General features: G+C 52.1%; 1 protein-coding gene and 1 long non-coding RNA gene across 3 annotated transcripts in view; one reads left to right on the forward strand and one right to left on the reverse strand.

Moving 5' to 3' along the window:
* LOC129132521 (nuclear mitotic apparatus protein 1) overlaps positions 1-12,541 on the reverse strand; it is a 33,141-nt gene that overhangs the window by 1,873 nt on the left and 18,727 nt on the right. The window contains exons 24-26 of one of the 2 annotated variants that reach the window (XR_008535828.2): positions 12,309-12,419; positions 12,060-12,221; positions 1,329-1,446 (exon numbers count right to left, since the gene is read on the reverse strand). Coding sequence is in view for 1 of the 2 variants with exons in the window: in XM_054651763.2 (XP_054507738.2) it covers positions 11,824-11,859; positions 12,060-12,221; positions 12,309-12,419 (309 nt within the window). In the remaining variant the exon portion in view is untranslated. Of the gene's footprint in view, positions 1-1,328; positions 1,447-11,328; positions 11,860-12,059; positions 12,222-12,308; positions 12,420-12,541 lie in introns of those variants that run through there. The other variant, XM_054651763.2, reaches the window with a different exon arrangement.
* LOC129132585 (uncharacterized) lies at positions 6,713-8,637 on the forward strand. Its single transcript, XR_008535843.2, has 3 exons — positions 6,713-6,955; positions 7,226-7,339; positions 7,874-8,637. It is a non-coding gene; the product is annotated as an uncharacterized LOC129132585 (long non-coding RNA).

Genomic DNA, 12,541 nt, shown 5'->3' on the forward strand with positions numbered 1-12,541 from the left:
TTTCATCAGCAAGCAAATACACCATACTGAATGATAGAGCTACTCTGTCCCCAACTCCAACTGCTGTTTTAATAATTCTCTTATTCCTTTTACAGTTTTTGTTGTATTAGTTTGCCACTCCAAGCCTCTCTTGCCCTGCTGTTTTCCATGTAGATGAAACATTCTGTTCTTCACTTGATATGTTATTTCCCATTGTGTCCCCAGCGGCTCCCCTGTACCCCAGGTGTTGAAATCTGTCAGGTCCAGACCAGGCAGCCTCCCCTGCTGCTCTCAGTGCTACACTGGGCTCCATCTCTGGCTGCACTCGCCCTACGGCCCATCCCAAATCACATCAGGTTACTGTGGAGATGGCCACTATACAATTTTAGAGGGCTTCTCTTACATGTTGTCTGCTCATGTAGCAGCAACTTTCCTATTATGTCCTGCTGCACACACTGCCATTCAGGGGGCAGCCAGCACCATCCTGGGTCCCCCCTCTGGACTGCAGCCATACCTTGGCAGGGGGCACTGGGCTTGCTCCAACACAACAAATAAGCAAAGTGCATAGCATCCACTCCTCATATCCAACACTCTTCTTCTTGGGGGTGGTGTCTCATACATTGTCCAGACTTCTAGTCTCTTAGGTCTGCTTGGCTATAACTCATCTGGATTTTTAGGCTCTCAGGCTCTTGGTTTGCCTGACTCCACTATCTTATTTCTCCTAAGTCTGCAATCATCTCCCTGAATCACCTTGGGATCACATTACTTAATATTTAAGTCCTTTTTCCCAAACCACCACAGGATCACCTCCTCACTGCTCTCGCTACAGTTCTTTACCCGAATCACCGCAGGATCACATCCAAATCATGTCAGGGTCACCATATTTTGTCATCATATTTCAAAAGCTCCATACGTTCTCAGTGATTTCTCATGGGCAGCCCCTCACAGCACAGCCAACAAACTGCAGCACCCTTCACAACACAAGCAACAAACTCCAACTCTCCTCTAGACTAGCTAACCCACTCTTTTATAGCACTCTTCCTCACTAGTCACAGCTGTGGCCTATCAAGGGCAGGCCTGTTTCTAATCTTTGGTAGTTAGGACAGCTGCAACTCCTCAGGGGCAAGATTACCTTCTGCACCATCTTTATTTTCTTACATTCTGTCCACCCACAGAGTTCTTATTTGGATCAGGATCCAGATCCCAAGGCAGGCTTGGTCACTGGGTCAAAGATCGCATTAGCAGAACCATAAACATCCCAGCATCCAGCACTGCCATCAAATCCTCCCCCCGGGCTCCATCACAACCAGCTGGGCTGTGGGACAAGGAGAGGACACTGCACCCCGTACCTTGAAGGAAAGATCCCCATTCTCCTCGGAGAGCTGGTTGATTTTTTGGTCCATCTGGGCTTTTTCAGTCTTCAGGTCCTGGCACTGCCTGAAGGCCTCGTGCAGGCGCCCCACCAGGCTGTGGGAAAGGAGGTGCTTAAGGAAGTGCTTAAGGAGGCGGTGCATGCTGGCAGCAGGCAAGGATATCACCAGGGATCGCTGCTGCTGGATATTGCCACAGAAACTAAAGGTTCCAAGGGATCGCTGTGCCTTGCTGTGACTCTGCCATCAACCCAGCTCTAAACCTGGCTCCCAACAGGTGGCAAAGCAGAGTAGAGATAAGCAATGTTTCTGCTTTGCAGAAGCCCAACTGCTCCAAACTGAGAGCAGAGGCAGCGGTGGGACTCCAGCCACCCCCCTGCAAAGGGAAATAAGTAAGGAAAGGACAAAAAAAGACATGGCACTTCTAGTGGAGTTTGGGCAGCCTTCCTGAGTAAACAATGGCACAGGGACAGAGCAAAGACCAGGATGCAGTGTGACAGGTGATTTCAAGTGCGTGACAAAGCCCAGTACATGGGATCAAAGTAAAGGCCTGGGAAATGAGCTGGAGTCAGGAGTTAACTGTTTGGTATATTTTCCAAAGTGAGGGACAAAATTATTTTCTTGTCTGTATTTACACCGAGTCCTATGCTATGTTTATATTTGGGTTGATCCTGGCTGATGCTTTTAACAGAGCTACAGGAGATAATACTGTTAAAGCAATGCAAGGATGGTTTGGAATTTCCCTAAAACCACAGGAAATTCAATCTGATAATATTTCTCATTTTACTGTCAAAGGTGTGCAGGACTGGGCAGAAGGTGAAAAGATTAAATGGACTTCTCACACCTCTTACTAGAGATGGGGGGTAAACGAGTGTTCCAGAATCACTGCTTTTTGCCCGACAGCTCCAAGCATAATTCCCTCACTACAGAGACCAGATGGTTTCAAGCACCCAGCACATTACCCTGGACAACCTGTTTTTGGTGGACCCACCGCTGCTGTAGGGGAAGTACCACTGCTGTTCAAAACCTGACAACTCCATCGTTCTAACTTCTTCTGCCTCTTCATGGCAGAGTCTGTTGTGTTTACTTTTTCAGAAGAACTCTGAGGGACAGGAAGACCTGATAAACCATGATAACACTAGTTAGATGGACAACAGAAATAATGTTTTCCCTTCCCTTTATGGTAACACCAGGTGATGATATTACACATGACATGTAAATTAATTGAACTTGAATAAATTGGCTGTTACAATTAGAGATTTGATCAAATTACAGCAACCACTGCAGTCATTCTTACAGGCTTTTGTGAACACACCAGTGGCTGCTATCAAAAATATTACCAAATTGGGAGAAGGTAAATGTAAATGATCACAAACTGGTAAGTGATGCACTCGGTGCTACACAAAACAATGTTTCTTTGGCTCTCAGCTGTATCCAGGCACAATTGTGGATGCACTCAGTTTCTGCTTCAATTATAAGAGAATTGAAGTGAAGAAGGCACTTTTCCCACTGAAATTTGGAAAATAATTTGGAACAGTGCCACTGACTTTGAAAGAGAATTCCAATCCTGGTGGAACCTAGTGAATTTTGACCTATGACCCCATTTGAAACAGAGACACAGCTTTTGTGTTAACCATACACAATGCCTCAGGGCACTTGATTTTCCCTGTTATAGCATTAGAACTGAATTACGACAGAGCTATTCTCTATCTTTCTGAACATAGAGAATGGGCCTGTCAAATTGGTAAGAAATGGCAAACTGGTAATTTGGAATCTTGTATTGCCCGAGAACAACAAGGGCTCATCTGTGAAAGCAATGCAATCATAGCTCAAGACATTTGTTTAGACACAGAGCAAAATATCTGTCATTTTGAAATTCGTCCTAACGAGACTTCTGAAACAGTTCTATACATAGGCAATAGATGTGCACACTTTAGAACCATTTGTGATTTTGTATTCGTAGAAAATAAATATTGTAGTAGATATTAAAAATCATTCAAATTTTTGTGCTTGTAACTTTACCAAGATTACAGGATGTCATTTCTCTTATGAAGCTCCAGTTACCTCTCACTACCTATTGCAATCTAACTACACACTGATTCACAAACTGATGCCTACTCCTATTGGGATGAATCTCACTTTGGTAAGACAACTGCTGCTCTATTGGGACTTAGTTGAAATCCTCGAGAAGATTAAGAAAAACAGACAGAAAACTCTGGTAACTGTTCATCACAATGTGAGACAGATACACCGTGTCATGGAAAGAGTGGAGGAAGATGCTGAGCACAAATGGTGGGATACTCTGTTTTGGGTGCTCTCCTACTGCCATGAGTGTCTTGAACAGTGTGTGTCATCCCATTGTTATGCTTTTGATTTTAATTATGTTTGATTTTATTTTATCAGCAGTCCTAGTCGTTATGAATTAGAAGATGGTGAAACAGCTGACAAGATTGACATCTATAGTTAATGCACACAAGTTGGCTGATGTCCCCTACACTGTGGACATCCCCAAGACATTTGACACAAAGCAATTATGAATTAAGCATATGTGTTTTAGAGTAAATCCTGATTCCCGTTTATGATTTTGTGACAATTACTTTCAATTTTTAGTGAATTGTTTTAGAAAGTTATTTTTAAATTAATACTTGTATTATGATTTGTTTATTGCTTTTTGCTTTTGATTGTCATTTGTTTTAGCCGTTTAAAAATTGTTATAAAAATAATATTGTTGTAATTAATCAACCATTTGTGAAAATTGTTACAATAATCAATATTAATTATGTTTATTGTCTCCCTTTTTCCCTTCTTTTTCCTATCCTTTCTTTTCCTCCTTTCTCGCTCTCGCTCTCGCTCTCTCTGTCAAATTGTCTCTATTTTTTCCGGGTTATACTACTAACGTACAGCAAATCCTGAAGACCTACCAGTGACATTTCAGAGCCCTGCTGATGAAGATCCCTTCAAGACAATCGTGAGTCATGGGGTAGTGTGAGAGTCTGTCCGAAACATCCCTCATCTGCCTCACGATCGTCATTGGGGAGACCACCAAAGAGAAGACCCCCCCCGTCTTGAAAATCTCTGGCTTTGTAGGAGAAAGTTACACACACCAAAGGCCCTGAGACCTGAGAGCACAGTGCTAAGTTATTGTTTTCACAGGTCTTGTTTGCTGTATGCTACACTGAGCCCAATGAGAAGGGGGCACCGGGCCCTGTTTGCAACAATAGCCTTGGAAGCTGTCCCACCTCTCGGCTTGGCTGACTTCTCCTGAGTTCAGGTGGTCTCCCACAGAAGACCCTCACCTGTTTCACAACCACTGTGACAGACAGACTGGGATGTAAGAAGCCTCTCCATCAAAGACCAGGACATGAAACCCCTATGTGAAAAGGCCCCTCTCCTCCTTCCAAGGACTGGACTGAAACCCCCAACCCGAGGGAGGTGTGTGGGGGGAGGCAAGCTGACCAAAGCGAGATCTTTGCCTGCAGGTGTGACCACTGGACCACGAAAACAATGGCTCTCCTTTACTGCTGAGAACATGGACTACCTGTTACATCTATTCCTTATTGTATCTGTTTCCCCCCCACCCCTCACAATTTTCAATAGAGTTATCATAATAAAAACATCTGAGTTAGCTAGAGAATTTGAGATCTCCCAGACGTAACAGGCGGATCCTTGACTGGACTGGACCAAAGGATTTCATCTCTACATTTGGTAGCTATACCCCCCTCTTTCTCTCTCTCTTTTCTCTCTCTTTCTCTATCTTTTTCTCTCCCTTAATCCCTCTATCCCATTTTGCTGTGATCATTCAATAAAGGTATATTTGTTTTGATTATTACTGCAAATCCCCTGTGCCGTGTTGGTTCTTTTGCAGCCTGAGATCAATCCACGAACCATCACGAACCCCATTCGTAAGGATGGATTGTGACGCACACACGAGCTGGATTATCCTGAGCCAGCCCAGGCCCCATGCAGCCAGACCCACTCTGCTACCCCCATCTCTGGGGCAGGTTCTCCTGCCTGCATCCCCAAGGAACTGCTGCCTTAAAAATCTAGGAACAAAACAGCACACATACAAAACAATTTCCATCAAGGAGGTAATATAAAAGCTGGTCTTTCATTGGAGGCCTCCAGGGGCAAATATGGAAAAATGCCTCCACTGGAGACAGGGTTTAGTGGTGGCCTTGGCAGAGCGAGGGCCATGTCCCCACCATGAGTGGCTCATCAGCAAACTGCTCTGCCCAAAGAGCTGCCAAGACCTCAGGGCAGCACAAGCAGATAGGTTTTGCTCCAACAATTTATGGAATCACAGGGATAAGCAGTCCTATATGCACCTCTTCATTCGCTGCCTCCTTGTGATGCCCTCTCTGCCAGGCCCTGATGGAATGAAAAGTGGGAATTTCACTTCTGAGGATCAGAGATTTGGATCTTCCACATTTTTACATACAAAGTCACCAAGGAGTATCTTAAAATATAACCAGCAGCAACTCAAGAGTGACTGATCTGGGATTCAATCCTCCCATCACCCCACTGCACCGCTCTCCAGCAGCAACACAAGGCACAGGGCAGAGGTACAAGCTCCCACAGCTCAGCCACGCACTAGGGAATCTCCACAACTGGGCCCTGCCAGGAATCTCCTCCAAAACAACCACAGCATCTGGCAATTTTTAAGCCACACCACCAATTCTTGAGGAAAGGCACAAAATATTACCTGACTGTACAAGCTAAGTGAACTTAGGACCCCTGTGCAGCTGCTCCCACAGTGCAGACAGGATGGAACCAAGTTCTCCTGGTTCTTTACCGGTGGGAAAAAAAAACAACCTCCCAAGCACGAAGCACAGGGGACGGTGAAAAGCCACTGCAAAGCCTGGGACAGCAGTGCCGGAAAGTGGCACATATCTGTGACAGAGCATCCACCCTGCTTCCAATTCCATCTTTCCAGACAGATTTTTTTTCCAGTTCTGTAATTTTTCATCCCCAGGAACATTTAAAGCCAGCATGGGAACAACAGCGATGCCTCCATGGCTGCCCTCCTGCCCCCAGAGCCCGCACTGTCCCTGTCCCATGGGCCCTCCGAAGCTCCCGGTGCCAGCCTGCCCCTGTCCTCCCACACCAGGATCTCCCCCGCCCTAACACTCCCCACACCCATTTCCCCAAAGCTCTACAAGCTCAAAGTGACCCAGAGTCGCCGCTGTCCAATTCCAGGCACCCTCCGAGCCCCTCAACGCATATCCCTACCCCGTTCTCCTGTCCCCGGGGGCTGCGTGTCCCGACCCCGAGGGCTGCGTGTCCCGTCAGGCCCCGCAGCGGGCCCGGCCGCGGCCCGAACCGGAGCGCGGTCGGGAGAGGCGCCCACGGGAGGCGGGAGCGGCGGGGCTCGGGGCTCACGTCACTTGGGCGGCCGAGATGGGTGCGGATCGGGCTGGGCGGTGACTCGGGAGCTCTGCGGTCAGGCACTGGCTTGGGCAATGGCGTGGCGAGGCTGTGGGGCACAGCCAGGGCTTTAACAGGCCTGGGAAAGCGGGGAACGACTGACGAGCTACAGCGATAGCGGAATAGCGCTGAGGCGTTGTTCGTGCCTCTGGGAACACGGGCCGTGGAGCTGCGGGAAGGACGTGAGGGCACTGAGAATAGGGCTGGGGCGTGTGGGCGGTACCCGGGTGGCAGAATGGGGCGCTGTGGGCTGAGCTGGGGGCACAGGAGAGGCCGAAGGGAGCTGGGGGATTGTGACTCAGATCTGGGGGTTGCTGCTGGGTCGGTAACCTGAGGGGTGTTGGGGCAGCTCTGGGGGGCACCGAGGCGGTGGGGTGGGACTGGGGAGCTGCTGAATGGTTCCAAAGCCAGGAGATGCCCAAGCTCATCAGACTCTCCTCTCTCCCCACCAGGCACCAGAGGCTTCCAGAGGAAAGTTACACTCTGGCAATGTTGTCTCCAAAGGCTCCTCAATGGCCCCAGTTAAAATCAGTGTGGTGTGGTGTGTGGTGTCCTTCTCCTCCCAGGTGCCTGGGGGTTCCCTCTGGGGGGCTGGATGTGGGGCTGATCCCTCTGAGCTGCCTGGGTCTTGGAAGAGGTGGGTCAGGGCATGACAGGGTGCAGTACCACCTCACCTTGTTAATCAGAAGGGCAAGGATTCACATCATTCTTGCTCTCTCAAAATGGGATGTTGTTCCTGTAGGTTACCAGAGAATTCCATGCTTCTCCCCATGTCCAGAACAAGCTAGAGCTGGAGGGGAGGCTGTTTAGGGAGGGGTTGGTACATGATGCTGTGTCCCTGCTGTGTGTGCAGGACCCCAAGTACCCCAAGGCAGTGAACCTGCTGAGTGAGGACAGCAATACAGCCCTGGCTTGGCTGCCCCAAGGATCACAGCAGGCAGCTGAGTGTGGAGCTGTGACAGGAGACAGCCAGTCCCATTGGCTGTGTTGACATTGATACTCCCCTGTTCCCCACTCCCGTGCAGGAGCCAGGGCCATGCCCCACAATGGGGTCAGCAGCTCTGAGCCCCCTTGCCCCTGTCCTTCTCACTGCTCCCCAGGGAACTACAGCTGTGCCTTTCTGCAGTCTGAGGTGGGATGCTCCTCATGGCCCTGCGACCAGCCCTGTCACACCTTGGTGCCCACTGATGACACCAGCTGACTCAAAGCTGGACCAGAATCACTGCAGGGTTCAGAGGTTTTAGGAAGGTAAGGATTGATCCAAAGGAAAAAGGCATGGGGAAGAGCTGTGGGCCTGGTCATGGCATGGAGCTGATATGGGGGGATGGTGATGGAATGGGGCTGGCAGTAGGATGTGGCTGATAGGAGGGTAGAAGAAGGACAGGTAGGGAAGAGGACAGGTAGACCAGGGGTTAGGGTTGTTTATGGGCTCAGGAAAGCTGTACCACCTCTGCTTCCCTGCCCTTTCTCGTGCCCATAATCCCCCAGATGCCCTGGGTGGCACAGCAACAGAGCCACAAGCAGAGCTAGGAGTGGTGTTGGGACAGTGGCCAGTGCTCTTCCCCACAGCAGAGCTCAGAGCTGACGGTGGGGCAGACATGGGACCACGTGCTGTGACAGCTGCAGCTGGTCTGAAGCTGCACAGTTAAAATTGGCCATTAACAGACCCAACTTGGTACATTAAAGAGTAGAGGTAAACAAGTTCCTGGGTAAGACAGTGATGAGTTGGATTCGATCTCCAACAGGGGAGCCCAGCCAGTCCCATTCAATCATGAATGCAGACATCAGCTGGCCAGTGAGCTGGGTGGTGCTGAGACCCCAGCCAATCAAATGTTCAAGTGCAGGAATTCTGAAGCCCCTCTAAAAGGGGGTGCCCCTTAATAAACCTTGGCTCTTTTTGCAGGAACTCAGTGTGTTCAGTCGTGTGCCTGTCTCCAACAGTGTGCAGCTCACCTGCAGCCAGCTCTTCAGTCCATGCAGCTGCTTTGGGCTCTCCTTCATCTGCCTGCACAGACCATGGGGGCAGGAGCCTGACCCCCCACAGCCCCCCTGGACACAGTAGGTGTCCCTCACACTTCCATGTGTCCCTCTCCGTGGGGAGGCAGCAGGAAGGGGCTGCCCCTCCACGGACACCACTTGTGCCCCATGGAAAGCCCAGGAGGTGCTTGCTGGGCTGAGCTAGGGGCTGTGCCCAGAGTGCTGGGCACAAGGAACCTCTCTCGATTGCCTGGGGCCTCTCCTTGTCCCACAGGAGGATGCTGAGCTCTCAGACAGACCCTGGTGCTCCAGCTCTGCCTTTCACAGGGCTTTCTTTCCTGAATCATGCATTTACGTGGCCTGACATGGTCCACCCCATCCTGTCCCTGCACAGTGTGGCCTGGAGCTCCTTGATGTGCTTCCTTGGAGTCCAGAGCCCCAGCTCACACCAGCCTTGTCCTAATGTCACCCTGTTTTTTTAAGATTTTCTAAGCCTTCTGTGTTGACATTCTTGTAGGGAACTTTCTCACACACTTTCTGTAAATAACTCATTGTTTTGCATTCCTTTATGGAGGAGGAGAAAGTTGATAGACTGTTGGTCTGTCCAGTGTCATTGGAGAGGTGGCACTGTCACCTTCCAATCCACTGTCACTCTTGGAAAGCTATAAATGTTGGAGTCAGAAAATAAGCTTCCCTTTTTTCTTCACCTTGAGAACAGCGGGGTGCGCTTGTGTTCCGTGTCTGATAGCAACACCCTCCTGCAAGGCTGCCCCTCCCTAGCCCCAGGAGATCCAGGGAGGAGAAGCAGCTGAGGAGGCACCTGTGGAAGCTGGAAGGGGCTGCCTGGAGCTCAGCCCACCTCAGCCACTGTGCCTGGATGGAGCTGTTGACAGCACAGAACCAGAACCAGGCACCAAGGCCCAGAGCTGGCAGGAGCACCCTGGGGCGTCACCTGGAGCTGCTGGCCAAGGATGTGGGAGGTCCTGCAGTGCCAGGTGAGTGAATCTGCACAGCTGTGTCCTGGGCTGGCCCCCAGCCACTGTGGGCAGCAGGGCAGGGGGGAATTCTGCCCCTCTGCTCTGCTCAGGTGAGAGCCCAGCTGCAGTCCTCCAGCTCTGGGACCCCAACATCAGAAGAGTGTGGAGCAACTGGAGTGAGCCCAGAGGAGGCTGTGGAGATGCTCTTGAGGGCTGGAGCCTCTCTACTGTGGAGACAGGCTGGGACATGCAGGGCTGCTCAGCCTGGAGACAAGAAGGTTCTGAGAACTGGCAGCCCCTTCCACTGCCTGAAGGGACTTCAGAAGAGGGGCAATGGCCTGGGAGGACAAGACAAGGGGTAGCGGCTTCCAAGTGACAGAAGACAGGGTTATATGGGATATTACAAAGAAATTCTTCCCTGTGAGGCTGGTAAGACACCAGCCCAGGTTGTCCAGAGCAGCTGTGGCTGTCCCATCCCTGGCAGGTAATCCCAGGATCACTGTCTTCTGCTGCCCTCACCCCGGCTGTTTACTGCTCTCAGCCTTTCCCAGACACTTCTGGACCCAGCCCTTCACTCTTTTGGGCTGGCAGGATGTGGCATAGGATACCTCCAGCATGTTACCTCTGCAGGGCCCCAGCTGCCACCTCAAGGCCACCCAGGGTGAAAGGAACAGCCCAAGCCTGTATCCCCCAAGAGAGACAAGGCAGGAGAAATGACAGAGGACACACCAGCAGTGAGGGGGACACTGTTGTCTGCCCCAGCTGCTTGGCAGGGCTGTCCTCTGGTGGCCAGTAAATGGGCATAGTGGTGGCAGTTCTGTAGCTGGGACACATCACTCCTGCTGGGGCCCTGGCACTGGAGGGGCATCACAGTCTATTCCCAGGCTGCCATAAGAACCATCAGGAAGGGTGTCAGTCCAAACCCCACATCATCCCAACACTAATGAGCTTGTGACAACCATATCACCTTTGCTTTCCACAGGCCACTTCCTGCTGAATCTGCTCCCCCCACACACTCTTCCCACTGTGGAGAAGAACCTACTGTAGCCTGGCCTTCCTTGTCCCCTGATGCCTGGCTGCCCTGCCCCATTTGCCAGCTGCCCTCTGGCATGGCAGAGACGGAGCAGCATGCCAGCAACTGCAGGGAGACACCAGGGGCCCTGTCCTCACCCCAGTGCCTGCAGTAGGACAGCAGAGCTGGGGACAAACCCTGTGTCACCACCCCTGAGGGCTGAACCTGCAGTACGCCAAGGGGCAGAGACAGTGCAGCCCCCGGACATCTGTGGCAAGGCTGGTGTGAGGATGGAGGATGGAGAAGGGGCTTCCAGCCCCGTGGCCAGGTTTGCTGAGGTTTGAAGCACTGTAATGGCAGGGGTTGCTACTGGAGAAGAGGAAGTTAAAGGAGAAAAGTAAGAAGGACAGAAATCTGCACTATGACTGCTTGGGGGCACTGCAGGGTCCCTGGGTGAGCATCCTGCCTTGGGACACCCTGTGTAGTTCAGTGATAGGGCAAGGAGGAGGTCATGCTTTTCCTCCCCTCAAGCCCTGATAAAGGTTCCAGTGCATGTGGACTGTAGGAGCAGGAAGCCAGGAGCCCCAGAGCAGGTGAAAAATACACTTTATTTACAAGTAGAAACATTTAAAAATGCTGCCTCAGCTTCCCTGGGAGGAACAGGAGGACCGGGCAGGTTGGGGGGTCCCACACACAGGGAGCAAAGGTGGTGACCCGAGGGATGCTAAGTTTCACCTCTGTCCCTGTACCCGAGGCTGCAGAATATCCCTGGGGAGAGCTCAGCCCCTCCAGCTGCAGCCTGGTGCCAGCCCCCGCACCCCTGTGTATTTCCAGCCCTCACCCTCTGTGCATCCCCTTGCCTTGGGTCCCGGAAGGGTTTAGGATGACAATGGGTACAGGAAGGGCAAGGGGGCCTTGCCGTGCCCAGGGCACCCCACAGTTGTCAGTGGGATATGCAAGGCAGTCGTGTGGGTGGCCCCACCTGTTCACCCTCAGTGCTCCTGGGCCCTGGGGGGGCAGGAAGAGGTGAGGGGGTGCAGGTGGGAGGCCAGGGCAGAGCCAGCACACAGGGACTGGGGAAACCTCAGGATCGCTTGTCCTTGCGCGACTGGCGACTGGCCTGGAAAGGACAGAGCGAAGACGGGCGGTTAGGGACCACGAACGTGAGCGAGCCCCATGCTGGGACCTGCTGCTGCCATAGCAGCCCAGGGACAGCAGGACTGTGCCCCTTGTCCCCATGGCCTGTATGAACCCAAGGCAGGAGCTGGGGTCACTGAGCATGAGCTCAGCAGCGTGCCCAGGGGATCAGGCAGTACCTACCTTGCCCTTTGGGGTCGTGGCGGTGGCGATGCGGGATGAGCGGCGGGTGCCGCTGGAGGCTGTGGGAGTGCTCCTCTGGGCCATTGCCCGGCGCAGCAGGCGCCTCCCCAGCTCCCTGGGGGTGTTGAGGATGCTGAACGCCATCGACTGGCGCCTCTGAGCCTGCAAAAGAGGAGCAGGACCATTAGCTCAGCGTGGGGCAGGACACAGGGCTCCCTCCCGATCCCTCTTTTTCCCTCTGAAACTTACTGGTGTGGCTGGGGCTTGCTGCTCGCTGTCTTGACTGGCCTGGGAGCCACTCTGCGCACTGCGGTCCTGGGAGCTCTGGGGCCGTGGGAAGCAGCTGGTTGGCTTCTTGGACTGGAAAACAGGGGATCAGCTAGTACTGCCATCTGGGTGTCAGCCTGCTGTGGGGCTGGCAGCAATGAGGGAACTGAGGGGCTGCAGGGAGGGGATGTGATTGAGGGCAGCAGTGCCCAGGG

This window comes from Agelaius phoeniceus, chromosome 2 (genome assembly GCF_051311805.1).
Source record: "Agelaius phoeniceus isolate bAgePho1 chromosome 2, bAgePho1.hap1, whole genome shotgun sequence".
Classification (NCBI taxonomy): domain Eukaryota; kingdom Metazoa; phylum Chordata; class Aves; order Passeriformes; family Icteridae; genus Agelaius; species Agelaius phoeniceus.